Source organism: Rattus norvegicus, chromosome 3, assembly GCF_021556685.1.
Source record: "Rattus norvegicus strain SHRSP/BbbUtx chromosome 3, alternate assembly SHRSP_T2T, whole genome shotgun sequence".
In the NCBI taxonomy this organism is placed as follows: Eukaryota; Metazoa; Chordata; class Mammalia; order Rodentia; family Muridae; genus Rattus; species Rattus norvegicus.
The window spans coordinates 9,432,720-9,456,565 of record NC_141536.1 but is presented as its reverse complement, the minus strand read 5'-3'; the positions used below and the strand labels follow the sequence as shown (position 1 = coordinate 9,456,565).

Sequence of the window (23,846 nt, the reverse complement as noted above, 5' to 3'; positions counted from 1 at the left end):
CGAGTGCCTGTAGATATGTACATGGACGGGGGCCACCATTCCCAGTGCTTCAACATTGCAGGTTACAGTCTGGTGTGATGAGAGAGTTCTCAGGCCCCATCCCCCCATGGAGAAGGCTCTATGAGGTTAGCCCCACCTAGTGCTGGGGCTAGCTAGGCAGGAGGCAGAGCCAAGCCTCGGTCTTGCTTCCACTGCTGTGGTCCCACTCTGTGCTGAGGAGAGTCCTAAGGCTAGGACGTGCTCTGGGGTTTGTATCGTGTGTCCTCTTGCCCGCTTCAGCTGAGGAAGCTCCCCGGATGCGGCAGTCATGGTCTGCAGGAGACTGTCTTCCCATAGCATCAGGTGCTGGGTATAGGCAAGGGCTCAATCAAGGCTTGGGCGCCCATCTTCTATGGTAGCTAAGAGATCTCCCAGCTTTGAGAAGCTGCCCTGGTCCCAGCCAGCTCTGCCCTGACCTCCTTGTGGCCAAGGGACGGCCTGTTCAGGGTATGGTTCTCTCCGTCTTACATTTTTATCCTCCTTCTACCTGCTTCTGCAGGAGATGCTTACCCTGTGCAGATGCCAAGCACAGGCCTGAGAGGGACTGGGGATTAGAAGTCACATCTTCTCATTCAACCTACTGAGTGCAGTCACAGATCTAAGCCCGGGGCTCCCTTTCCTTTATTAACATTTTCATCACATTTTAAAATTTATTTACTTATTTTTATTTGTGTGTGTGTGTGTGTTTGTATGTTTTTGTGTGTGTGAGTGTGTGTGTGTCTGTGTGTGTGTGTCTGTGTGTGAGTGTGTGTGTATGTGTTTGAGTGTGTATGGTATGTATGAGTGTGTGTATGTGTATGAGTGTGTGCGTGCGAGCGTGCATGCGCACATGTGCATGTGCACGTGCACATGTGTGTGTTGAGCCTAGCCCTTGCTGGGGCCTGGGAGAGGCAGTTCCGAGGGCCAGGGTACCATCCTGCTGGGCTGGAGGCATGGGCTTCCCTGGCCGCCAGGGGTCTCCACAATCCTGTGCTATTTTGCTCTGGGATTCCTTTCTCTTTGGAGTGTTGCTGCTGCGGGTGATGGTCCTGGCAGGGCTGACTGTTATTATCTAGTTACTGAAAATATGACTGTGCTTCTGAAATCAGTCCTTAACTCGGACACTTTGATTATTCCTCACAAACGAACAGGGCCTCTTTGAGGAGCTCCTGTCTGTCTCTGCCTGTCTCCTTCCCTACTCATCTCCAGTGCAGGAGAAGGTCCACAGGTCCACCCAGAGCTGGGCCTGCCCCAGGGCATGGGGGCCAGTGCAACAGGGCTGCTTGAAGCCTGTGGCCTCTCTGCTTTGCCTTCCAGAACATGCCCAATGTCCGGGATCATGATGCTTCTGTCTACCTCCGCCTGCAGGGGGATGCCTTGTCTGTGGGTGGCTATGAGGCCAACCCCATCTTTTGGGATGAGGTAAGACCACCCCCAAGAGTCCCACGGTGGAAAGACAGAGCTGCCTTGGCCCCACCCAACTTGAGAGCTTCTGAGAGCTGGCGCTCAGGTATACCAGAAGCCAGGTTGGAATTGCTGCCCACCTCAGCATGAGGCAAAGCTGGGACTCTAGAAGAACTTAGAAACCACCCAGCCCTTGCTGCCCCTCTTGCCCCTCTCCAAGGCCACAGTGGAGCCTCAGGGCTGGAGGACAATTTAGGGGACAACATGGCTGTCCTATCCAGATGTCCACAAACAGAATGACTAGAGGGCGATTCTAGGCGGGGCGGGGGGGACTAGCCGCCCAGAGGTAGGGAGTCAAACAAAAGTTCACAGGGTTGAGTAGTGCAATGTGGTGGAGACTGCACCCCAAGTGTAGTTAGTAGGCTGTGGATTGTCAGAGAGGTCAGGTTAAAGGCACAGGTTGGCTAGATGGCCAGTTGCCAAGGTTGTGGTGGTCTAGGAGCAGCTCCAGCTTGTCCCGAGATAAGTCACCCTCACCTACCTTGGCAAGGTCTCTCTGTGTAACTCTAACTATCCCGGCACTCACTATATTGACCAGGCTGACCTTGAACTCCCGGTACCTCCTGAGTGCTTGGATTAAAGGTGTGTGGTACCATGACTGGCTGTGCTTGCTTTCTAAAAATCAGAAAGGTTGTCAGAAGGCCGAGGACAGGGGAGTGGTTAGGAAGGCGGGAACATGGAGGGTTTTGAGCAGTTGTGGTAGGTAACTGGGAGCCATTAGATGCTCCAGAGAAGGGTGGGTCACTGTATGGTTTGAGAGAATGGGTTAGAGGCAGGAAGCTGGAGCCCAGTTGGAAACTACAGAAACAGTCCAGGAAAACTAGGTGGGGTGAAACCAGGAAGGAGGGGGAGTGGGTGGATTGAGAGCCCACAGGTAAATCCCATCCTCTGTCTCGTCTGACCTGGTTCCTTACCTGACTAGGGGCTGGAGCTGTGCCGTAGGTGGGCCTGGACTGGATCAGTGCTTTTCTCCGGGCTGATTGACAGATTCTCTGTGCTTCCTTTGTAGGTGTCAGACAAATTTGCCTTTGGCCTCTTTGACCTGGACTGGGATGTGTTCACTCAGCACATTGAAGGTGCCATTAACCGTGTCCCCGTGTTGGAGAAAACGGGGATCAAGTCCACTGTCTGTGGCCCTGGTGAGTGGGGAAGCTGAGCCCAGAGCAGAGGCGTCCTTCAGTCAGTCTGGATGCCAGCACCTTCCTGAGAGGGACCTGTCTCATGTTACATGGGCTTAGCTAGGTGGCTCTTAATTTTCCTCTCTAGAAGAAAACCTGACAAGCAAGGACAGCAATATATCCGTGGCATGAAGCCCATGACTCTCTGACCTCCACAATGAGACTCTAGACCCCATTCGTCCCCCGAACATGGGGTTCTTGTCTGTAAAATGGGAACGTAGGATCCTGTCCTAGCACCATGTGAGGCAGAGAAAAGACAGGAAGACTAACTCTGTCTCTAGTGCAGTGATCACCGGGTGGAACCCCGAGCTCTGCACCCCACCCCAGTCCTCACTTCCCCAACCAGGGTCCCAACCACTGTTCTTGGGTAGCCAGAACTCTGTAGGGTTAGAGTTGGGCTGGACGTGGAGAGATTTCTGGCCAGGAGTTCCCAAGCCCCTGTCTCCTCTCTGGTCTCCAGGAGGCTGAGAAGAAGGATGAGTTTAGCTCCCAGACCCTTTCTCTTTAGGTTATCAACAGAGTAGCTGCTGTTCATAGGGCACCCCAGGCTCCACCCCAGAGAGAAGATCCTAGAAAGGAGGTAATCTGGAAAGTTGTCCATGCTCACCCTGCAGTCTGATGCATACAGTGTGAGACTCAGGCAGCCAACCCTGGGATAAGTGTGGTGCGGCCCTGCAGCCCTGCACACCTAAGGGTGTGAACTCTTTCTTACCAGAGTCAATTCTTTTCTTGGGAAAGGGTTCCCAGCCTGGCAGAGGAGTCTTCCCCACTCTCTCACGGGCATGCCTCGAAGCTAACCTAATTCCACTCAGTTGAGCGGCTAGCCTCCTGGGTAATTCTAGATCAGTGTCAGCCATCACAGAGCCAGTCAGCACTGGGCTGAGGTGGAACTTACACGTGGCTGGGTAGAAGTAGTCTCAGCAGAATCTCAGCAGTGTGTTTCCTCCTTACCATAGGGCGGACTTGAAAGTCAAACTCAGAGAGATACAGGATAGCCCAAAAGGAAACTGTCTTCAGCTTGATAGGCTGAGCTATCCAGGTGTGGGAACCTGGGAGGTAGGGACAGAACACTGCTCAACAGAGGTAGCATAGGGCTAAGAAGTCACAGGCTGGAGCCAAGCTGGTAGCAAAGGCTTATGGATGAAAGGGGAACCTGGAGGCCAAGGGACTTCCATGGGGCAAAGTGGCCAGGCCATCTCAGGAGAAATGAAGGGTCCCAGATGGAGGGTGCTGTGGCCTTCTGGGGAGTCCAGCCCTCACTGTCTGGGAGTCCTTGGTGACTACAGAGCAGCCAGCTCAGTTTGTAGCACCGGGTGCAGCCCTGGGAAGGCCAGATGGAGCCGGCAGCTAGCCCCCATGAGCAGGCTGAGAGCACGCCTTATCTGGGATGTGGGCGAGGGCTGTGACTGGCTGTGACTCATGTCCCTGCTCAGCCAGAGTGGGACCGATGGTGAGAAACACAGGAAGAATCCCAGGGGGCATGAATGTCCCCAGCGGCTCTCTTTGTCTAATTAGCCTGGAAACTGTCACTCCCCCATGGGGCCCTATTTTGGGGAAGTATGCTTGCAAAGACAACTTGGGTCTGGTCTCTTAGCAGTGGGGTAGGTTTAGGGATGGGGGTGGGATTGCTTTTCTCCTTGCCGGACAGCTCAGAGGCTTGGGCCTCCAGAAATCGGAGATGTCCTAGTCCTAGACTTTGGGGAGGTTTGGGGCAGATGGAGTTCACTGGCTTAGGCTGAGAATTCAGAGCCAAAGTGGTAAACGTATTTCTACCATGCTGTTGGGTGTTCCAGGATCCTTAAGTTTCTCCGACTTGCCCACATTAAAAATCTAAGGGAGCCTGTACTCCACACCCGCCCCTCTGACTAAAGGTCTACCCCCAGCGCCCACAGACCTACCTGGGACTCCTCTTTTGTCTTTTTAGACCTGGGCATAGCTCTCGTCACCTTCTCCAGCCAATGTGGTCCAGCCAACGTGGTCCTACTCAGATGGCTGCCCCACCCTCACTCACTCACATAGTCCAGCCTCACACAGCTCCATCACAGGCCTTCTTCCCCTCAGTGAGGCCTTCAACTAGGAGGGCCAAAGGCCATTGTCCCTGCGGACATAATTCTTCCACTTCCCTGTGGACTTCTCAGTGTAGCATCTCAGAGATCTCCACTGTATTCAGTTGGCTCACCCAGGTCTGCTTGGCTTTCAGCCCTGTCTCAGAGTGTGCTCATTCACACGCTAAGTCCTTTCGGAACACGTGCAGAGCCGATATGGAACCTTGAGCTGTATGCTGAGCTCATACTTGGCCAGCATGTGCAGTGTGGCAGCTCAGGAGATCTTCTGTTTCGCCTCTCACAGCCTGTATAGGGACCATTTCCTGTTCAACACGATGTCCAGCTTTGGCCTTACATGTCTTGGAACCGGGATCCAGGGATGGGCCTTCCTGTGGAGTCTTTCTCCACAGGAACGAGAGCTTGGTCCTTTGGTCCCACAGCTTCCTACTGTGTGAAAGCTTCCCTCTTCTTGCCCCATGTCTGGCTGTTCCTAAGCTTAGACACTGCCCCTCAGCAGCTCAGCCCCTAAGCACCCTTTGGGGAGCAGGATGGGTGTGTCAGTTCCCTACCTGTAGATGCTAAGTACACGGGATTGGATCTGTGCACCTTTGCTGAGTGACTGGAGGCTGCTGACCCCAGCCAGGCAGCATTCTCTTCTGTGGTAAAGCACTGGGCAGTAATAGTTCGTAGCATGCAGGACTGTGGGGAGCATCTGACTTACCTCAGGGCACTTGTACGTGACAACTTAATTTTGGCTTATTTGACTGTTTGGTTTCTGTCTGTCTTGCTGTTCCATCAGCTCTGGTTGGGGGCGGGGGGTTGTGTTGCTTAGAGCTTCCTCCCAGGGCTAAGCACATGGTAGGAGGGGCGCAAATGTTTGTAGGTTCACCCATCCCTGTAGAGTCGGTACTGGGATCCTGGTTGACCAACAGAAGAAACTAAGGCACAGAGAGGCAGGGCGGCTTTCTTGAGGAGTTAAACAGAGATGGATTTATGACTATGGTTGCAATTTCCTCTGATCTCTGAGGCACCCTGATAGCAAAGAAAATCTAATCATTCATTCACTCATTCATTCATTCATTCATTCATTCATTCAGGAGCACAAATGGAGCACTTGGCTAGCCTCCGTGCTAAGCCTGGGTACATGGCCTTTAGCAAGGTCTGGCCCTCACCTTAATGTTCAGCGGGCAAAGAACGATGCAGGAAGATGGTGTGGTTCATTGAGGAGACTTGTAGCACTATGCTGGATCAGAGGAATGCCACTTGTTGGTGGAATGGTGACAGTGTTCCTGAGATGAATCTTGGCCCATGGCGTAGAGCTGGTTAGGTCATAGGTCAAGTGCTTAGAGGATCAAGGACAGGAGTAATCTGGTAGGCTCCCTTGGGGTAACCGTATTATTACCTTGGGTTATAAGGATGGGAGGTTTCAACGCAGGAGGTGTCCAAGGGTTGCCTCCCAGTCCCTATTGTCCTAGGACAGACTACTCCCAAGTGTCTGAGGCCTGGAGGAATCTGAGGCCTCCCCTTCTTTTCAGAATCCTTCACACCCGACCATAAGCCCCTGATGGGGGAGGCTCCTGAGCTCCGAGGCTTCTTCCTTGGCTGTGGCTTCAACAGTGCAGGTGAGGGGGCATATGAGGGGGAGGCTCCATGTCCCTGAGCCCAGGAGGCACCCCCTGGTGGTACAGAGATGGAGGGAGGCTGGGTGCAGAGTGCAGCCCTGCTGGAAGGCATGCCGCCCCTCAACACCCAGGCATGAGCGCAGAGCTTATGTGGGGCCACCATGGAGAAAGGGGCTTAAAGTTGGATGAGGGGGGCATGGGAAGCAGATTGCAGCCCTGAATTTTCATCTCACCAGGCATGATGTTGGGTGGTGGCTGTGGACAGGAGCTGGCCCATTGGATTGTGCATGGGCGCCCAGAGAAGGACATGTACAGCTATGACATCAGGCAAGTGTGGTGGCTGGGTGGGGAGAGCAAGACAAAGGGATGAAGCCGGTTTTCGAAGGAACCTTCCTTGATATCCAGATGACCTCTTGGAAGTGGATGCATCAAGGGTGGAAGGGGAGAAGGCAGTGGTTGGTAGACGTCTTGGAGGAACACCAGGGTTGGGCAGGCTACAGCCTTTGTGGTGTCCAGGATCTCTTAGCCTAGATCCTACCTGACCCACTATTCCCATCAATAGGATCCCAACATTCTGAGCCACAGATGGGGAGACAGAGGCTAGGGAGTGGGCCCAGCTAGGATCACTGTTAGTGTGTAGGACCAGGAGCTGAGCTGAGACTGGTGGTTCTTCCTTCAATCCAAGGCCTGACATGAGTCAGACTCAACACCGGGCAGCCTCTGCCCTGTGGTGCAGGGCAGTCAGCATGGACAGGCTGGAATGGGTACAGAGAGTGCCTTGGGTCTGTGGGGAAGTTCTGGGCACTGAACCATGTAGCTTGGGCCAGATGCTGATGGGAGGAGCCTGAAGGCATCCTAGGGCCCCATGGCCTGCTGCGAGGGCTCTGAGGCAAGAAGCAGGAGACATCCTGTTCTGTGTGACCCAGGTCCATGTCCCATTCCTGGAATAGTTACATTGACCTGTGCAGTATGGCCCTACTAGGGACTGGAGGAGTTGGCCTGTTGTGTTTGCAGTGAGTATGTGCTCTTGGCCAATAGTCCCCTGAAGGGACCCAGCTGCCTGTTGACCTGTTATAGGGACAGAGTTGGGGGAAGGGACTGCTGGCTCAGCTCAGGATGTCCTACAGCCCTGCCAGCTTGTCTCTTCTTGGCTGGATGGGAACATTGCACCCATGAGGGAGGTGATGTCTGCCACTACAGAGACAGATGGCTGGCTCTGAAAACCCCAGAATGCCACCCCTACCCGGCTTCTGGTGCTGTGAGGTCTGCTCTGTATCTCCTCAGAGACTGTGTACTTACCATTAAGCTTCCCTCCCATAGACGCCGAATGTTCTAGAAATGATACAGCTTTAGGGACCTTAGGGAAGGGTCAGCTCGCACTCCTCCCACTGCAAAATAGAGTGGGATGACCTCACCCCCTCCAGCTGTGTGATTAGAGCCACAGAGCCATCCTCAGTGCCACCCTGCCAGCCGCAGGGACCAGATCAGCTGGGGTCACCTGTACCTGGGTGGCACACCTGGGGACCCACTATAGACTACAAGCTTGTGTATGTGTGTGTGTGTGTGTGTGTGTGTGTGTGTGTGTGTGTGTGTGTGTGTATGTAAGAGAGACAGACTGACAGAGACACAGAGAGAGACAGACACACAGAGAGAGCGGGGGCAGGGGGAGGCAGTGTGAACCAAAGTCTGTCTCTCTTCTGGGCCCGTTTTTTTCCCTTATGGACCACCTGTTTATAATTAGGTCAAGGACATAATATGCTCCCACACCCTCTGCAAGGGACCCTCAGTAAGGGACATGTTTGTGTAGTGCAGCCAGCCTTGGGTCCTAGGTATGTCTAGACCCCAGCTGCAAGGGACGGTCCCAGGACTTGCTCAGCACCAGGGGACACCCAGACCACAGCAGATGCCTCTCATATAGCAGAGCAGATGGGTCCTGTTGTGAGACCACACCCCCAGCTGTGTGGCCCTGGGCTAGTCCTTCTCCTCTCAGTCACAATTTCTGCATTTGTAAGATGGGAAGATGGGACCACCCGTATTCCCTGCGGTTGTAGAAAGGTTTAAGCTAAATCAGGGGTAGTATTTAGCATTACATTACATGGCAAAGGACAAAAGCTCAGTATTGGGACATCTTGAGCCCACACATGTCCATTACTGTGGGCTGGTCTCCTGACATCCTTAGCTGGGTTACTTTGAGAGAGGCGGTTTGTGACTGAGTGAAGAGGCTAGCCCAGATTTGCTGCAGGTCGGATCCTTGACAGGTTGTCCACAAGCGCTGACCCATCCCCTTCTCGTGGCAGGCGTTTCCACCACTCGCTCACGGACCACCCACGCTGGATCCGAGAGCGCAGCCACGAGTCCTATGCCAAGAACTACTCGGTTGTCTTTCCTCACGATGAGCCCCTGGCGGGCCGCAACATGAGGAGGGACCCTCTGCACGAGGTATATCAGGCATGAGCGAGCCGAGGAGCTGGAGGGCCGTGGGGTGTTGGGGTAATGGACACTTGTGGGCTGTGTCCCCTGAGCTCTGGGTGGGACGCTGTGCCAGGCTTTGGGTGGAAGAGACTAGCTTCCACAGGAGCTTCCGGCCAAGTGGAGAGACAGATGTCCTGAAAGCAGACTCGGGGCGGGGGAGATAGCTCAGGCTATAGCTCAGCACTGGGAAGGCTCTAGAGACAGGAGGATCCCAGCCTAGTCAGTGGGCTTCAGGTTCAATGAGAAACCCATAAAACAAGGTGGATGGCACATGAGGACTTCCATGATTGTCCTCTTCCCTACACACACACACACATACACATACACACACACACACACACCGCACACCACACACACAACATATACACATACCACACACACACCACAGACACACACACACACACACCACACACCACACACACACATACCACACACACACACACCACACACATACCACACACACACACACACCACACACATACCACATACACACCACAGACACACCCACACCACACACACCACAGACACATACACCACATACACTACAGACACACACACCACAGACACACACACACATACCACACACATACCACATATACACCACAGACACCCACCCACACCACACACACTACACACACACCACACACACACCACACACACACACACACACACCACATACCACATACACACCACAGACACACCCACACCACACACATCACAGACACACCCACACCACACACATCACAGACACACACACCACAGACACACACACACATACCACACACATACCACATATACACCACAGACACCCACCCACACCACACACACTACACACACAACACACACACACCACAGACACACACACACACACCACACACACACACACACACCACACACATACCACATACACACCACAGACACACCCACACCACACACACCACAGACACACACACCACATACACTACAGACACACACACCACAGACACACACACACATACCACACACATACCACATATACACCACAGACACCCACACACACCACACACACTACACATACAACACACACACACCACAGATACACACACACACACACCACACACCACACACACCACACACAAACACACACACACCACACACACTACACATACAACATACACACACATACCACACCACACACACACCACAAACAAACACACACACAGCACACACCACATACGCACACACACCACACACACACATATACCACACACACACACCATACACACACCACACACACACCACACACACCACCACATACACATACCACACACACACACATACACCACACACACACACACCATACACACACCACACACACCACCACATACACACACCACACACACCACCACATACACACACCACACACACACACATACACCACACACACACACACCATACACACACACACACACCACACACACCACCACCACATACACACACCACACACACACACACACCATACCACACACCACACACACATACCACACACACATACCCCCCCCCCCCCCACACACACACGGTTGTAGCAGTGTGGGAGGTGGGGTCTGGATGATAGAGGGCACAGTAAGTATGCACATGCACGTGTCAGAGAGCAGCCAGGCTGGGAGTGTGGAGAGAGACCTCACATCACATTCTTGGGATGCCATCTCTGTTTTCTGGAAGATTCAAGATCAAGTTGTCACTGACATGGTGCCTGACTAAGGCCCTGTTGGCTGCGGATAACCACTGTCTTACTACGTCCTTTTAGAGCAGAGGTCCTCTCAGCAGGTCCTTGTCTTTGAAGGGGACCAGTCCTCTGTGACTAGGACCCACTCTATAACCTTATTTGACCCCAATGCTCTCCCTGTAAGCTCAGTCTCCAGACTATGACACAGTGGTTTGGGCTTCAGCTTGTTTGCTGCTGGGGGCCACAGTTAAGCTCATGGCAGGTCATTCTCTAGATTATGGATTCTTGTGAGGTGAGAGCGCTGTGGGAGCTCTGGGGAGGAGCAGTGACATGCTGGGACCTTGTTCTTTGAGCACTCTTGGGTATGAGTGGTGGGTGCCCTGGCTCTGCATCCTGTGCATTGTCAGGCCGTGTGTGATGGGCGCTCTTCATCTCCATCCAGGAGCTGCTTGGACAAGGCTGTGTGTTTCAAGAACGACAGGGCTGGGAACGGCCAGGATGGTTCAACCCCCAAGAAACAGCTCAGGTGAGCAAAGACACCTGGCCACCAGTTTATGTAACTGGGAGGCCCTGGGCCTCCCATACCCTTCCTCATCTCAGCATCCTCCCAGCCACCCAAGTCAGGCTGCTCCAGCGTGCCTCGGGCTGTGGCGACAGGTCAGTAGTCTGCACCCAGGAAGCTGGGAGAGTGATCTGCACCTCAGTGGTGAGGCTCCTTTAAAGGCTGGCCTGCTTACAGTGGTCAGGTTTTCTGTGCCCACGTGGGCAAGCACTGGATGCCAGCACAGACCCACAGTGTGGATAGGCTGGAGGATCCCCCTGGTTCTAGGAGGAATGCAGGCCCTTTTCACACATTGCTCAAGAATGTATATTTGGCAACACCAACTGTTAGTAGCTGTTAGTGGGAGGAATTGTGCCTCGGTGTGTCAGTTTATCCACTGAACCATCCCACATGCTGGCCTCTGGGATGCTGTAGGGGCCTCCCCAGAGCTCCCTAGGAACAGCCCCTGGGAGCAGACCACAGGAGCTTTGAGGCCCACACCTAGGTGTGTGAAAGTTTGCCCCTTCCTGCTGATGCAGTGTCCCATCCCATTCCAGTGCAACCTTCTTCCAAATCCTCGGTTACCCAGATCCATGACTCAGTGCAGGGCATACTCAGTAACAGGGTCTTGTCTTTCATTGGTCCTGGAGGCAGAGTGGGCAGGGTGGGTTCAGCACCTCTGCTCTGGAGGTCTCAGGCAAGTAGAATTGCTTCTCATCAGGCTCCTTGGTCCCCAGATGAGAAGACTTTATACCCTACCCAGGAGCCAGTCTGGAAAACCTTGTAGGGCTAAAGCAGATGGGACATTCCTTCTAGGGCCCCAGAGTCCAGGGGAAGTACGTCTGGCTGGGAAAGGAGAGGTACTTGGAAGGGCCTTGAAGATGTCACGGCTGCAGGGGCACTGGGCATAACAGGTTGACTAAGGCAGATCCTCCCACTCCTGGAGCTCAACTCTTATTCCAAGAAGTGAGTGAAGCCTGTGGTTAGTGTTGTAGCTGGGGGCAGGGGGATCCACAGCTCCTTTGTTTACCCTAAGTGGGGAGGAAGTCACTGAAGTCACAGAGTTACAGGGACGGCATCTGACCAATGTGACTGAACTCAGGAGAGGGTGGAACAGGGGAGAGGAACCAGACACTGTAGCTTTCCCAGAATCTCCTAGGACCAGACACCAATCAGACCTGCCTAGCTTCATGCCTTGGCTCCTTAGCTTGGTCTGCACCTTGGGGCGAGCTTAACCACCTGGGATTCGGCTTCTCTGTCTGCAGAATGGGTGGCCCTCCTTGGGAGTTGTGGGCACTGTCAGTGGGGGTTGGGGGTGTCATGAATTTTCATCTCTGTGGTGGTTCCTACCCACACTTTCACCCTGCACCTGATGTCCTGGCATCAGGTGGAAGCCCTCACAGTTGCCCAAGTCCCTCTCCAGCTCACTCGGTATCTAGTCTTTTCTCTATCCTCCAGTCAGAACCAGTAAGGCAGGGATTAAGCTGTTATACGAACAATCATCCACGAGTTACGTGAGCCGTACAAATCTAACCAACTTCTGGGGGAGATTTATGGAGGACAGGACCAGGCCTGTGTCACGTTCACCCTTGTATCTGCAGAACATAGTGAGCATCCACTGAGCAGTGGGCCCAAGCCTGCTGTGGAGGGAGGAGAGAGAGAGAAGGGAGGGAGTGCGTGAGGTACTATTCTTACTGCTGTGCCATGGGAAACAGCTTAAGGGAGGGGGCCTCTCTATCAGCAGGACAGGGTGTCATAGCAGGAAGGCATGGTGGTGGGAACTGAGGCAGCTGGTCACACTGTGTCTTCAGACAGGAAGGGGGGAGCAGAAAGGAAGTGGGACTGAGCCATAAAGTCTGGACCTCCCATCCTCTACCTCCAAAACATCCCGCAGCCCCCAAACAGCATCGCCAGATGAGGACCAAGTCCTCGAATGTGAGCCTGTGTGTGTGTGTGTGTGTGTGTGTGTGTGTGTGTGTGTGTGTGTGTGTGTGTTTACTTTCAGGCTACGACAGGGAAGGAGGAGGAAGGCAGAGTAAAAGATGACCTCATTTTCTGCGACAGGTCCTAGACTACGACTACTATGGGGCCTACGGACACCAGGCACACAAGGACTACGCCTACAGCAGGCTGCTGGGCGATGAATATACCTTCGACTTCCCACCCCACCACTGCGTGGTAAGCAGCCCCAGCTGGGTGGAGCCCACAGACGCCTTCTGTTCCTCCTGCAGAGGCCTTTGCTGAGCTGCCTGCGGGGTCCTGGGCTTCTGCTTGCTTCGAGTTCACCCCTTTCCAGTTAACACAGTTTTGTGGGAACCATGTAATCCTATTCCTTCCCTCTCTCCTCTGCACCGTAGTTTTGCCAGCGGTCAGGTCTGAGGGTTTTGCCCTTGGAGGGTAGCAACAGGCAGGACTGAGGCCGCTGGCTTGGGTGGATGTCTTAAGGTTCCTGTTGCTGTGATAAAGCACAATGACCAAAAGCAACCTGAGGGAAGGGGTTATTTCAGCTTTCAGCTTATCGTCCATCATGAAGGGCAGGAGCCCAGAGGCAGGGACTGTAGCAGAGACCACGGAGGGACCAGACTCACCGGTTCACTCCTCGTGTCTGTCTTAGTCTGCTTTCTTAGACAGTTTAGGACCACCTACCATGGGTGGTGCAGCCCTCTGTGAGCGAGGTTTCCCTGCATCAACCATTCAAGAAAGTGTCCTACAAATTTGTTTATAAGCAATCTGAATGGAGATAATTTTATCAACCAAGGTTCCTCTTCCCAGATAACTCTAGCTTGTATCAAGTGGGCAAAAACAAAATAAAACACAACCACCACCCCAGGAACAGCAGCAACAACAGCAAAAACCCAACCCAAACAAACACAGACAAATCTCGGTCAGCTGCTCTGGGCCAGGACTACACCCCTGTGATCCAGGAGGGATGCAACTTCCTCTTCTTGGGGCCTGCAGAAGCCTCCAACCTCCTTGTAGTGGAGAAGGTCTAAAACAAGGAGGGCTTGCTGGCCCTGTGCCCAAGGCCACTGGAAGGACAAAGCAGAAGAGACCAGGTTGGGATGACTGCACTATTGGAATCTGTTCATTGATTGGAAAAGTGAGCAGGTGAAGCTGGCCGGGCAGTTTGCCGTTCTTCTCCAAAGTCCTTGGTTCTCTACCTTTGAATACTGAGGTGCTGAGTCCTAGGGGCTAAACATCCCCGCAGCAGCCTGTATCCCACAGGCCGCTCACACAGAATGAGCATTGGTAGTGTCCCTGCCATGCCTCCCTAGCTCCTCCGAGGACTCCAGTTGTCTGGGTATGTCACTAGGCGGAAGCTCCTGGGATCCCGTGCATGTGATGTGCACCTTAGGTCGGTGCAGAGCCAAGCCCTCAGCCTGGGCCCTAGACTGTGGGCAAAACATCAGGAGGGCATCACGGTATCCAGGGTAGGGCTTCACAGGCAGGGACGGCATCACTCGGGCCCCTCACGGTCAATGTCACTGTCACTGTGTCTCTCCAGACTCAATGGCACATCGTGGCCAGTGCTGGAAGCAAGGGCCCGTTTGTTCCCACCGCTTTCCCCTAAGCTCGTGTGGGAAGCAAATAGTTATTGAGGCAGGTCAGAGCTCTCTGAGGAGTTTGCAGAAGTCAGCAGCTCCGTAAAGCAAAGCAGTTACCGAGCCAGCTTGGTGCCCGGTCCCCACAACCCCCTCAAGGGGGTGCATGGCTGCGTCTGGCACCTCAGCACCTGCAGCTTCTACAGCCTGTGGGACTCCCGGCCCTGGAGGGTGTGGAAGCTTGGGGGAGATGCCAATTTGGCTTTGCAGCTCCTTCCAGCCTCCGCAAAGCACACCAGAGACAGTCCCTGCATGAAACGCACACTTGTTCTCCACGTTGGCAGCTTCCCAGCCAGGCAGACAGAGTGTCAGCCGGGGGAGCTGTTTGGGTTTGGGTCGGCAGCTCTAACAGTGCCAGAAAAGGCACCTCAAAGCCCGCTGGACAGGGAGCCATCCTTAATGATGTCTGGGGAGAGGCAGAAGAGCTGAGGCCTCAGGAGGCAGCATGCTGTGCCAAGGCATGGTGTTTGCTCAGAAGCCTACTGCAAGGTCTAAAAGGCTGGTTTCTCTGCCTGGCTCAGCCATGGGTGTGGTTCCGGAGACCTTCACTGTCACCCTTGTGACGAGGGCCCTTTGTGGCCATGCTAGGAACATTTCTGAGGCTTTTCACTGGACTGCTCTGAAGTCCAGAGCCCTGGGGATACCAAGAGTTGGTAGCAGCCATCTCACTCGTTGGTGAGTCGAGTCCAGCTTCCAGACACACACTGGCTGTCCAGCCAAGGCAGTGGCCCACAGCACCACCATCATCTGTGCCCTCAGGAATGAGAGTGAGATTGGCACAGCTGGGCAGTGGCTAGGAGGAAGCAGCGAGGTGTGCACTCTTTTTCGTGGTCAGCAGCTTTATTGAGAGATAATTTCCACCGCACCCGGTGCATCAGTTGAAAACTTTCCGTTCACTGTCCCCAGCAAGTCCTTGGGGCAGCTTCGTCTCTCCACAAGGAAGCCCCACAGTCACTAGGAGTTACCCCATCCATCCCCCTACTCCATCCTCAACACAGGGTCAGTGAGGGACCCTGTCTCAAGAGGAAAATGTGGAGATTGACAGCTTAAGACCTGCAATGTCCTCTGGCCCATGCAACCGTATGTACAGCCCATACACATGAACATGCACCATACACACATACAGAGCCTAAAGTAAATACACATCCTGGATGTGGGTCCCTGGTTTGATTGATGCAGAGTTCCTATGTTTCTCCCACCCCCGTTTTGCTGTCATTCTGGAACCATCTGCAACACAAACAGATTCTTTGTGCAAATGTATAACGTTTTGATGGCGCCCAATTCATCTCTTAGCCTTGTGCTGTGTATGCCTTCAACATCATGTCTAAGAGTTGGCTGGGGCCACACGTGCACATACTTCTGGATTTTCTTCTAAGGGTTTCTCGGGTTGGGGATTTAGCTCAGTGGTAGAGCGCTTGCCTAGCAAGCGCAGGGCCCTGGGTTCGGTCCCCAGCTCCGAAAAAAAAAAAAGAAAAGAAAAGAAAAACAACCTGTAAATCTAAGGGTTTCTCATTTCTGTCTGGATTCTTGTGGGGGCACAGTGACGAGTTCAAATGTCACTGTTTTGCTTGCGGGTATCCATTTGCTAAGAGGGCTCTGTATCCCCATGGAATTCCCTGGGCTTCTTGTTGAAAGCCCAGTCTCCATCAACTTCATCACAGTGATTGCCAGACTGGGCGCTACCCATTAAGCCACACCTCCATCCCTAGTTCAGCCCAACACTGTTTTGTCTACTGTAGCTCCCCCTCCCCCGGCCCCAGCAAGTGTTGGAATCAGGCAGTGTGACCACATCAACTTGGTCCTCTTTTTTTAGGTTGTTTAGCAGTCTGGCCCCTTGAGACTCCGAGTGAATTTTAGCATGAGCTAACCTTCTGCAAAGGATCCAGCTGAGGCTGTGATAGGGACTGAGTCAGGTCTGCAGATCAACCCGAGAGTGTGGCCTTCTTGCCACACACTTATGGTGTCTTTCCATTGGCTTTTGGTCATTATAATTTCTTTTTCAAAAACATCCTTCCTAGGTCCCGAGGAGATGGTCCAGTCATAATGGGCTTGGTGTGTAAACATGAGGAACTGAGTTCAGATCCCTGGGCTGGACATAAAGAGTCAGGTCCTGGAGAGGCAGAGACTGGAGGACGCTGACCAAGCCAGTCTAGCCAATCGTCGAGCTTCAGGGTCAGTGAGGGAGCCTGTCTCAAAAAGTAACTCGGAGAGCAACTGAGGAAAACGCCAGCTATCAACCCCTGGTCTCCACACATACACGCGCACACGCACACACATTTTTACCTTTTATAATAAGAACTTTGCATTTCTGTTGTCAAGCTTATGTCTTGGTATTTTTTATCGCTTTGGGGGCTGTGGAGAACGAACAATTTTTTTTTTTGGTTTTCTCTAGATTGCCCCATGTTAACGCACAGACCTGCAGTGGGTTTTGTACGTTGGTCGTCTTTCCTTTGGCTTGCTGTGTATTTAGCTTTCTCTGGTTTCTTGAAGAGGAAGGCTGCATCCCTAGTTTGGACTTCTGGTCCTCCTGCCTCCACCTCCTTAGCTCTGTGCCACCATACCTGGTTTTTAGGGCAATTCTTTCGAGAGCTAGAGCCTACTTATGACTTGTGCCCAATGTCCTCTGTGTGCTTTCTGTTCCGGGTGACCCCTGAGCTGGGATGACTGAGAGGCTGGGAGGGAGGCGGTGGGGAGGCTCTGGGTAAGTGTGTCAGGAGGCCCATCCTGACGGCCCCACAAAGCCCCTCCTCCATGGGGCCTTTTAGATCCAGAAGGAATGTCTGGCCTGCAGAACGGCTGCCGCCGTGTTCAACATGTCTTACTTCGGGAAGTTCTACCTTCTGGGGGCAGACGCCAGGAAGGCTGCAGACTGGCTCTTCTCAGCAGATGTCAACCGACCCCCAGGTACTGGGCCCAGTGCTCTCCTGCTTCAGAGTCAGATGGAATTCCATGGGCACAGGGATGAGGGGCAGACAGGTGGCCTATTGTTCTTCCCCGGGTCTAACCATTCTGCGGCCTGGCCCTCTCTGCCCTGTCGCCCACCCCAACCCAGGGTCTCCCCTCTTCCACCCTTTCTTCTTTCCCCTTCCTGGACACCTTCCTCTTTGGTTCACAGAAGGAATGCCGGGCCGCAGTACTCGGTGGGTGGCACCTGCTGGCACTTGAGCCCAGTCACTCCCCCCCACTATCATTTCGCTTTTCCTGCGTGGTTGCCAGAATCAAAAAATCCATAATGCTTAGTTAAAAATCAAGTCTTGAGTAAATAATGAACAATTTTTGTTGTGGTGTATCCTATGAAATATTTGGGATAATCAACTTTTTTTGTCACCCGCCCACCCCGCTGTCCACCCACCTGTCCTCATCTTCGCTCCTTTTCCATAGCTCTTGTCACAAGTCCCACAAGATGGGCGCTTTCAAATAAGAAATGGATTAACTCGTGGTCCTGCAGGGCAGAGGTCAGAATCGGGGTGCTAGCTGAGTGTCCTTGCTCCAAGGTTATGAGTGGGGTCCTGCCTGTCTCCTCCAGTTTGGTGCAGGCTGGGAGCCTTGGCTTTGCTTGGGTTGTAGCTGTTTCATTCCTCCTTGCCTCTGATGCTATGGGCCGCACTCCCTGTCCTTTCTTTGTGTGTGCATGTGTGAGCATGCATGCACATGCATGTGCACACATGCTTGTTTTCGTGTGCGCGTGTGTGTGCATATGTACATGCATGCATATGAGTCAGAGGGAAGTCAGGTCAGAGGCAGTCTTGGGCGTCACCCCGCGGGAACCATCCATCTTGTTTTTTTGAGACAAGGTTTCTCACTGACCTGGAGCTCCTCAAGTAGGCTAGACTGGTCATCCAGTGAGCTCCAGGGACGCAGCATTGGAATTCCAAGCGTGCCCCACCATGCTTGTCTTTCTCACGTGGCTCCTGTGGTTTGAACATACGGCGTCACCTCCCCAGGCCTTAACTTTCCTCTCTTTCTAAACAGTCCCACTAGGTGGGAGCCCATCTGAGTAACCTTGCCCCCACAGAGATATAAAGACCCCATATCCAAATAAGGTCTCACCCACAAGTCTTTGAGGTCACACCTCTAACATGTCTGTATTCAGCCTGTGACACCCCGTGTGAGTGTCCCAGCAGCCCCACGTGCAGCTGGGTTTTGCTCTTGTGAATCTTCCATCAGCTCTACCCACCTGCTCACCCCCTCCACCACCAGCTTGTCCTCCATCCCTCTCTACCAGACACATCTCTGCCTATCTACCAGGTGCCCACCCTTCTACCCGTCCCACTTACCCCCTCCACTCTTCTTCCTGCCCACGGTTTACCAACATGACCGCTTCCCCCATAGACAGTGATTCTGCCATATCAGGCACACTGATGTGGATGATGAAGATGGGGATGAGGGAGGACCCAGGCAACCATTTCCAAAGAAATCCCTCCCCAGATGACAATCACGGATAACCTCATCAATGATCTGGTTGGTTGTAATACAGTCATAGGGTAGGAGGCCTTATGAGGGAGACCTCATATTGTGGGGTCCTCCAGGCTTGGAGGAGGAACGAGCTTTGGTAGAGCTCACATCTGGGTCCTTGTTGCCAGGCTCCACGGTGTACACATGCATGCTGAACCAACGGGGAGGCACCGAGAGCGACCTGACTGTTAGCTGCCTGGCCCCTGGTGCCCAGGCCAGTCCCCTGGCCCCTGCCTTTGAAGGTAAGGTTGTGAGAAGCGGCACTGGCACAGATGTGACCTGCTCAGAGGACTGGCAAGTTACCAGTGTCCAGAAGGTCAGGGAGGGTTATCCAGGATGACTGTGTAATTACCTGTCATGTCCACTCGTGGTCAGGACCTAGAGATTATTGGTCTCATTTCAGGCTAAGTGCAGGCTGTGTTCGGGTGGTTGTGCTGTCGCTCTGAGTGCTGTGTAATTATGCCTTTGAACCTGTGGGGCTGTGGCATGTTGGAGCAGCCTTGGCGTGGGTGCACTTAGCCTAGCTACCCAGGCTAGCATCAGCCCAAGGCAGGCTACATCTCCCACTCAGAGCTCAGTCTCTTTCCACCGTGCCATCTGGGCTAGTCCCAGTCTGTGAGCTGCTGCCCATCTCAGGCAGGTCCCCCGACGCTTGGCTCAGTGGCCCCCTCTGTGTCCTTCCACTCCTCCTTGCACACCCGTAATGACAGGCAGCTCAGCACCCTAGCCCTGTTCACACAGCTTCAGCTGTTACATGTAGACAAGACTCCCTCCCGTCACCCCAACCCTGGATCCCACCTATCAGCTCCTACGGGCCAGCTCTGCCTCCTGTCCCATGGCCTATGTCCACCAGGAGAAGAGAGGGAACAGAGTGGGCATGTATTTTTTTCCAAGAAAGGCATTGGTGCTTCTAAAGAGTGATTTGCAGGGAGGAGGTAACAACTGTGTGGCTCTCTGAGCTGCTATCCAAGAGGCTGACAGTGGACAGTGCTGACCCATATGGAGATGTGGTTACATCCTAGCTCTCCCCACTGTTTGTGTCTTAGTGGAACTTAATGAGGCGCCACTAAGCTCCAGTCTGGTCATGGGACAGAGGGGGAGTCAGTACCCTTATCCCTGTGTGTGATATGGCCAGAGGTCTGATTTAACTGGGGGTTAAAGCAAGGACCAAGCATATCTCAGCAAGTGCTTTGTTTATCCCAGAGCTATATCCTCACCACCCTGTTTTGCAATTTTTACATTTTGAGACCTTAGCTCTCTGAGCCTCAGTTTCTCTACCTGCCCAGCTGCTACAGGAATGAGTAAAAACGAAGGAGCCAGGAGCCTCCCAAGCCTCAGTTTCCTTATCTTGGCAATAGGGACCTTGCTGGAATTTGTCAAGAAAATGCTTTGTGATATATTACCTTGTGCCTCCCACCTGGTGCACAGTTCCTGGGGCTGAGTGCTTGGGGGAGACACCCAGAGGGCATGACCAGATGATCCGGTGAGCCCCATCCCCTGGAGGCTGTGGATCCGAGGGATACCCCAAAAACAGCAGAGAAACAGCTCCTGCACTGACACAGGTCCCGTGATGAATATGCATCTCATTAAGTATGTGTATATTTAATATGCATGCTAATTATGCATGCGGCCCAGAGCTCCAGTAAGTCAAGAGAATGTGACGATTTACATGCGATCAAGGCTGTGTGCCAAGCAGCTGTCAATCTCGGAAGCAATTTTAAATCAATCTTTATTCATCTTTCTTAATATTATAAAAGGTGTGCTTGCTTGTCAGAAACACACCGACATGATGAGATTGGCATACGAGACCTGCCACCCACAGAGCTCGCCCCACATCTGGAAATGGTAGAGCAGAGCCTGGGGTGAGACTCTGTCCCTTGGCTCACGTGGATCTGCCCTGCACTGTCTCAGTAGAGCAGACGAATGGGGAGGTTGCCCAGGGCAAGCAGGCACATCATTCTCAGACCAACTGGTAGGAAACTCAGGCTGGTAGCCGGATGTGGGCCGAGATATACATGTGACAGAGAGAGAGAGAGAGAGAGAGAGAGAGAGAGAGAGAGAGAGAGAGAGAGAGAGAGAGAGATATGAGAGTTGGTTATGGTAGGATACCTTTTGGACTGGGATTAAGAACACTGTCCAGAATTCAAGCATCTTCTGGGAACTCCAACCAGGGACCAGGGAGCCTTCTCTTTGTTCTCTCTCTCTCTCCTCCTCCTCCTCTCTCCCTCTCTCCCTCCCTCCTCTCTCTCCCTCCCTCCCTCTCTCACCTCTCCCTTTTCTTCCCCTCTCCCCTTTTCTCCCTCCCCTGTCTCCTTCCTCCTACCCACCTATCACCCTTCTTTCCCTCCCTCCTCTCTTCCCTTCCCTCTCTCTTTTTCTCTTCCTCGCTGTCTCTCTCCCTTTTTCTCCCCTCCCTCCCTCTCTCCTATCCCCCACAGTCTCTCTTCCTCTTGAGGAGGAAGGGCGTGAGGCTTTGGTGGGCTCTGATCGGTGCTCTGGCAGCATTTTGCCCCTGAAGGCTCCCTGTGCTGGAGGCAGGCCCATTGTACAAGACAGGAGAAACTCAGGAAGATGAACAGATATTGTTCTAGGACAGGCTGGCCAAAGCCTGTGTACCTCCCAAGACAGCATCCTTCCACGGGTGTGTGTGTTCCTGTGAGGTGTCTCCAAAATAAAGGTGCCAGACTTGAGGAGACAGGCCTCTGCCCACCCCTGGCTCAGAGGATACTCTTTAGAGTGCATCACTGGTGAGAGCAGCCTGGATGAGGGGCAGGAACAGTGCATGGGTTTGGTTGTCATAGACTGGGACTGCTCCCGAGCTGTGCAGGGTGGGGAGTGGGAGGGGCTCCAGGAGGAGATGACACTGCCTGGCCATGGAGGTCGAGGCTCAGCAAATAAGGGAGAAGAGTTGGGCAGGATCAAATAGAGCTCAATAGAGCCAGGTCCCACAGGCGGGGCTTCAAAGGCTGGTGGCGAGGACCCCAGGGCTCTGGGAAAGCTTGGGTGGTCCTAGGGCCATGAAGTGTGAGTGTAGGCTGATTACACGCCAGGGGCTGGGGCCACTTGGAGTGCACATGGGATGTGGGGGTGAGGGAGGCGCGGGTGATGCCAAGGGGTTCTGTGAAAAGGGCTTCCCAGAGGCCTTTGGGATGGATCTGGAATAGCAGGCAAGGTGTCGTAGCACACAATGATAGGGTCAGGGGGAGTACAGGGCTGGTGGTCTGTGGAAGGAGGAGGGTGCTAGACTCCATAGGAGCATTTCCTGTTCCTTTTCTAGCTGGCATGACAGTAAAGCTAAACCCCGAGTGAAGGAAGGAAGGGACTAGCTCGAGGCTCTTAGGCAGGGTTGCTAGGTCATCCTCACCTCAGAGCCTCCATCAGGACCCATGTTCCTGGATAGAGACCAAGGTCGTTGGCTTCCGCTGTTAGCTGTCCCTTCCCTAGACAGGAAGAAGTTCAGGTGCTCACAGGCCAGGGTCGCAGCCAGACTGTGGATGCTCTCAGGACTGCGTCCTCCAGGCAGCAGCTTATCTGGTTCTCTTATGAGCATGATTGGGGCGGGGGCCGAGCCTACCAAGTGTAAGCACCACCCTCCCCTTTCCCTCCAAGGACATTGGCACCCAAGTTGGGAGAACAAACAGGAAGAGACTCTTGAAGGGGACGGGGAGTGGAGTGGGTAAAATATCGCCATTCTGCCTCCCAGACACCACTTCCTATGCCTGCCATGGCTTTGCCTCCTCCCAGCAGCCCTGTAAGGGGATTCCAGTTACATCCCGTCTCCTAAGCAAGTGACCAGGGCTAAGAGGCTTCCAGAGCCTGCACTGTGACACAGAGGAACCTTGTAGGAGTCAGTGAAGAAGGAAGTCAGAAAGATGGGGGAGGGGCACATTGAAGCCTCCCCCCTACCTCCCCTGTGCCAGGCTCAGTCCAGAGGGTGGTACCTGCCTGCCACAGGTCCTAGTGCCCTTGACAATGGCAGACAATTTTGAGAACCCTGAATTCCAGATGGGACCGGGAAGTTGGTGAACTTGTTTACTGGATCTAAGGCCACAGAGTTGTCCAAGGTCATTAAGCTCTGAGGCAGTGGTTTCCCAGAATGCCTGGTGGAAGTGAGTTGGTGTCCAAGGGCAGAGTCCCAGGGCCAGTGTTGCTCTGTAGATGCCCTAAGGCCATAGGGACAGTGGGTTTCATTTATTTCCAGCACATCTCTCCTCTCTAAACTGTTGTTTCCTTTTCTGAAGCCTGGAGGAGTTGCTCTGTTAACACCCTGGGTGATGGAGGTTGTATTGGCCGTTTCTCTCTTTCCTGTGACTAAAGCATCTAAAAGGAGAGTGGGTTCATCAGCCCACAGTCTGAGGGCACAGTGGGGAAATGTGGTGGCAGGACCTTGAGAAGACTGGCCCATGTGGCATCCTCACTCAGGAAGCGGAGAGAGATGAATGCTGGACTCTGCTTGCTCTCTCTTTTTAACTTGGTCTAGCACCCTGGTCTACGCTGTTACCCACAGTCTGGGTGGGTCTTCTTAGTGTGATTAACTGAATCTCGAGACCCCTCAGACATGCTCAGAGGCTTGTCTCCTAGGTGATTTTAGGCCTTCTCAAATTGACTGTCAAGATTAGCCATCCTGAGGGGAGTGTCGCCTCTCACTCTCGGATCCCTCAGCCCAGTGAACTTCAGAAGGGCAGAGTCAGGGAGCCCAAGCATATGGGGTGTGTTATGATGGGAAGTTATGATGACTAGTAAG

The 23,846-nt window shown here is 53.4% G+C and overlaps 1 protein-coding gene and 1 long non-coding RNA gene across 12 annotated transcripts in view; one reads left to right on the top strand and one right to left on the bottom strand.

Annotated features, from left to right (window-relative positions):
• The window catches only part of Sardh (sarcosine dehydrogenase), a 64,981-nt gene that overhangs the window by 13,051 nt on the left and 28,084 nt on the right, over window positions 1-23,846 (top strand). For 4 of the 11 annotated variants that reach the window (NM_001429649.1, NM_001423000.1, NM_001429650.1 and 1 more), the window contains 9 exon segments: window positions 1,336-1,440; window positions 2,492-2,621; window positions 6,241-6,327; window positions 6,564-6,654; window positions 8,625-8,766; window positions 10,947-11,030; window positions 13,110-13,223; window positions 17,413-17,551; window positions 19,231-19,344. In NM_001429649.1, coding sequence (NP_001416578.1) covers window positions 1,336-1,440; window positions 2,492-2,621; window positions 6,241-6,327; window positions 6,564-6,654; window positions 8,625-8,766; window positions 10,947-11,030; window positions 13,110-13,223; window positions 17,413-17,551; window positions 19,231-19,344 — 1,006 coding nt within the window. 11 annotated transcript variants of the gene reach the window in all.
• Window positions 20,814-22,648, bottom strand: LOC102548789 (uncharacterized). The gene is made up of 2 exons (XR_015683480.1): window positions 22,467-22,648; window positions 20,814-21,088 (listed from the first exon to the last, which is right to left on the bottom strand). It is a non-coding gene; the product is annotated as an uncharacterized LOC102548789 (long non-coding RNA).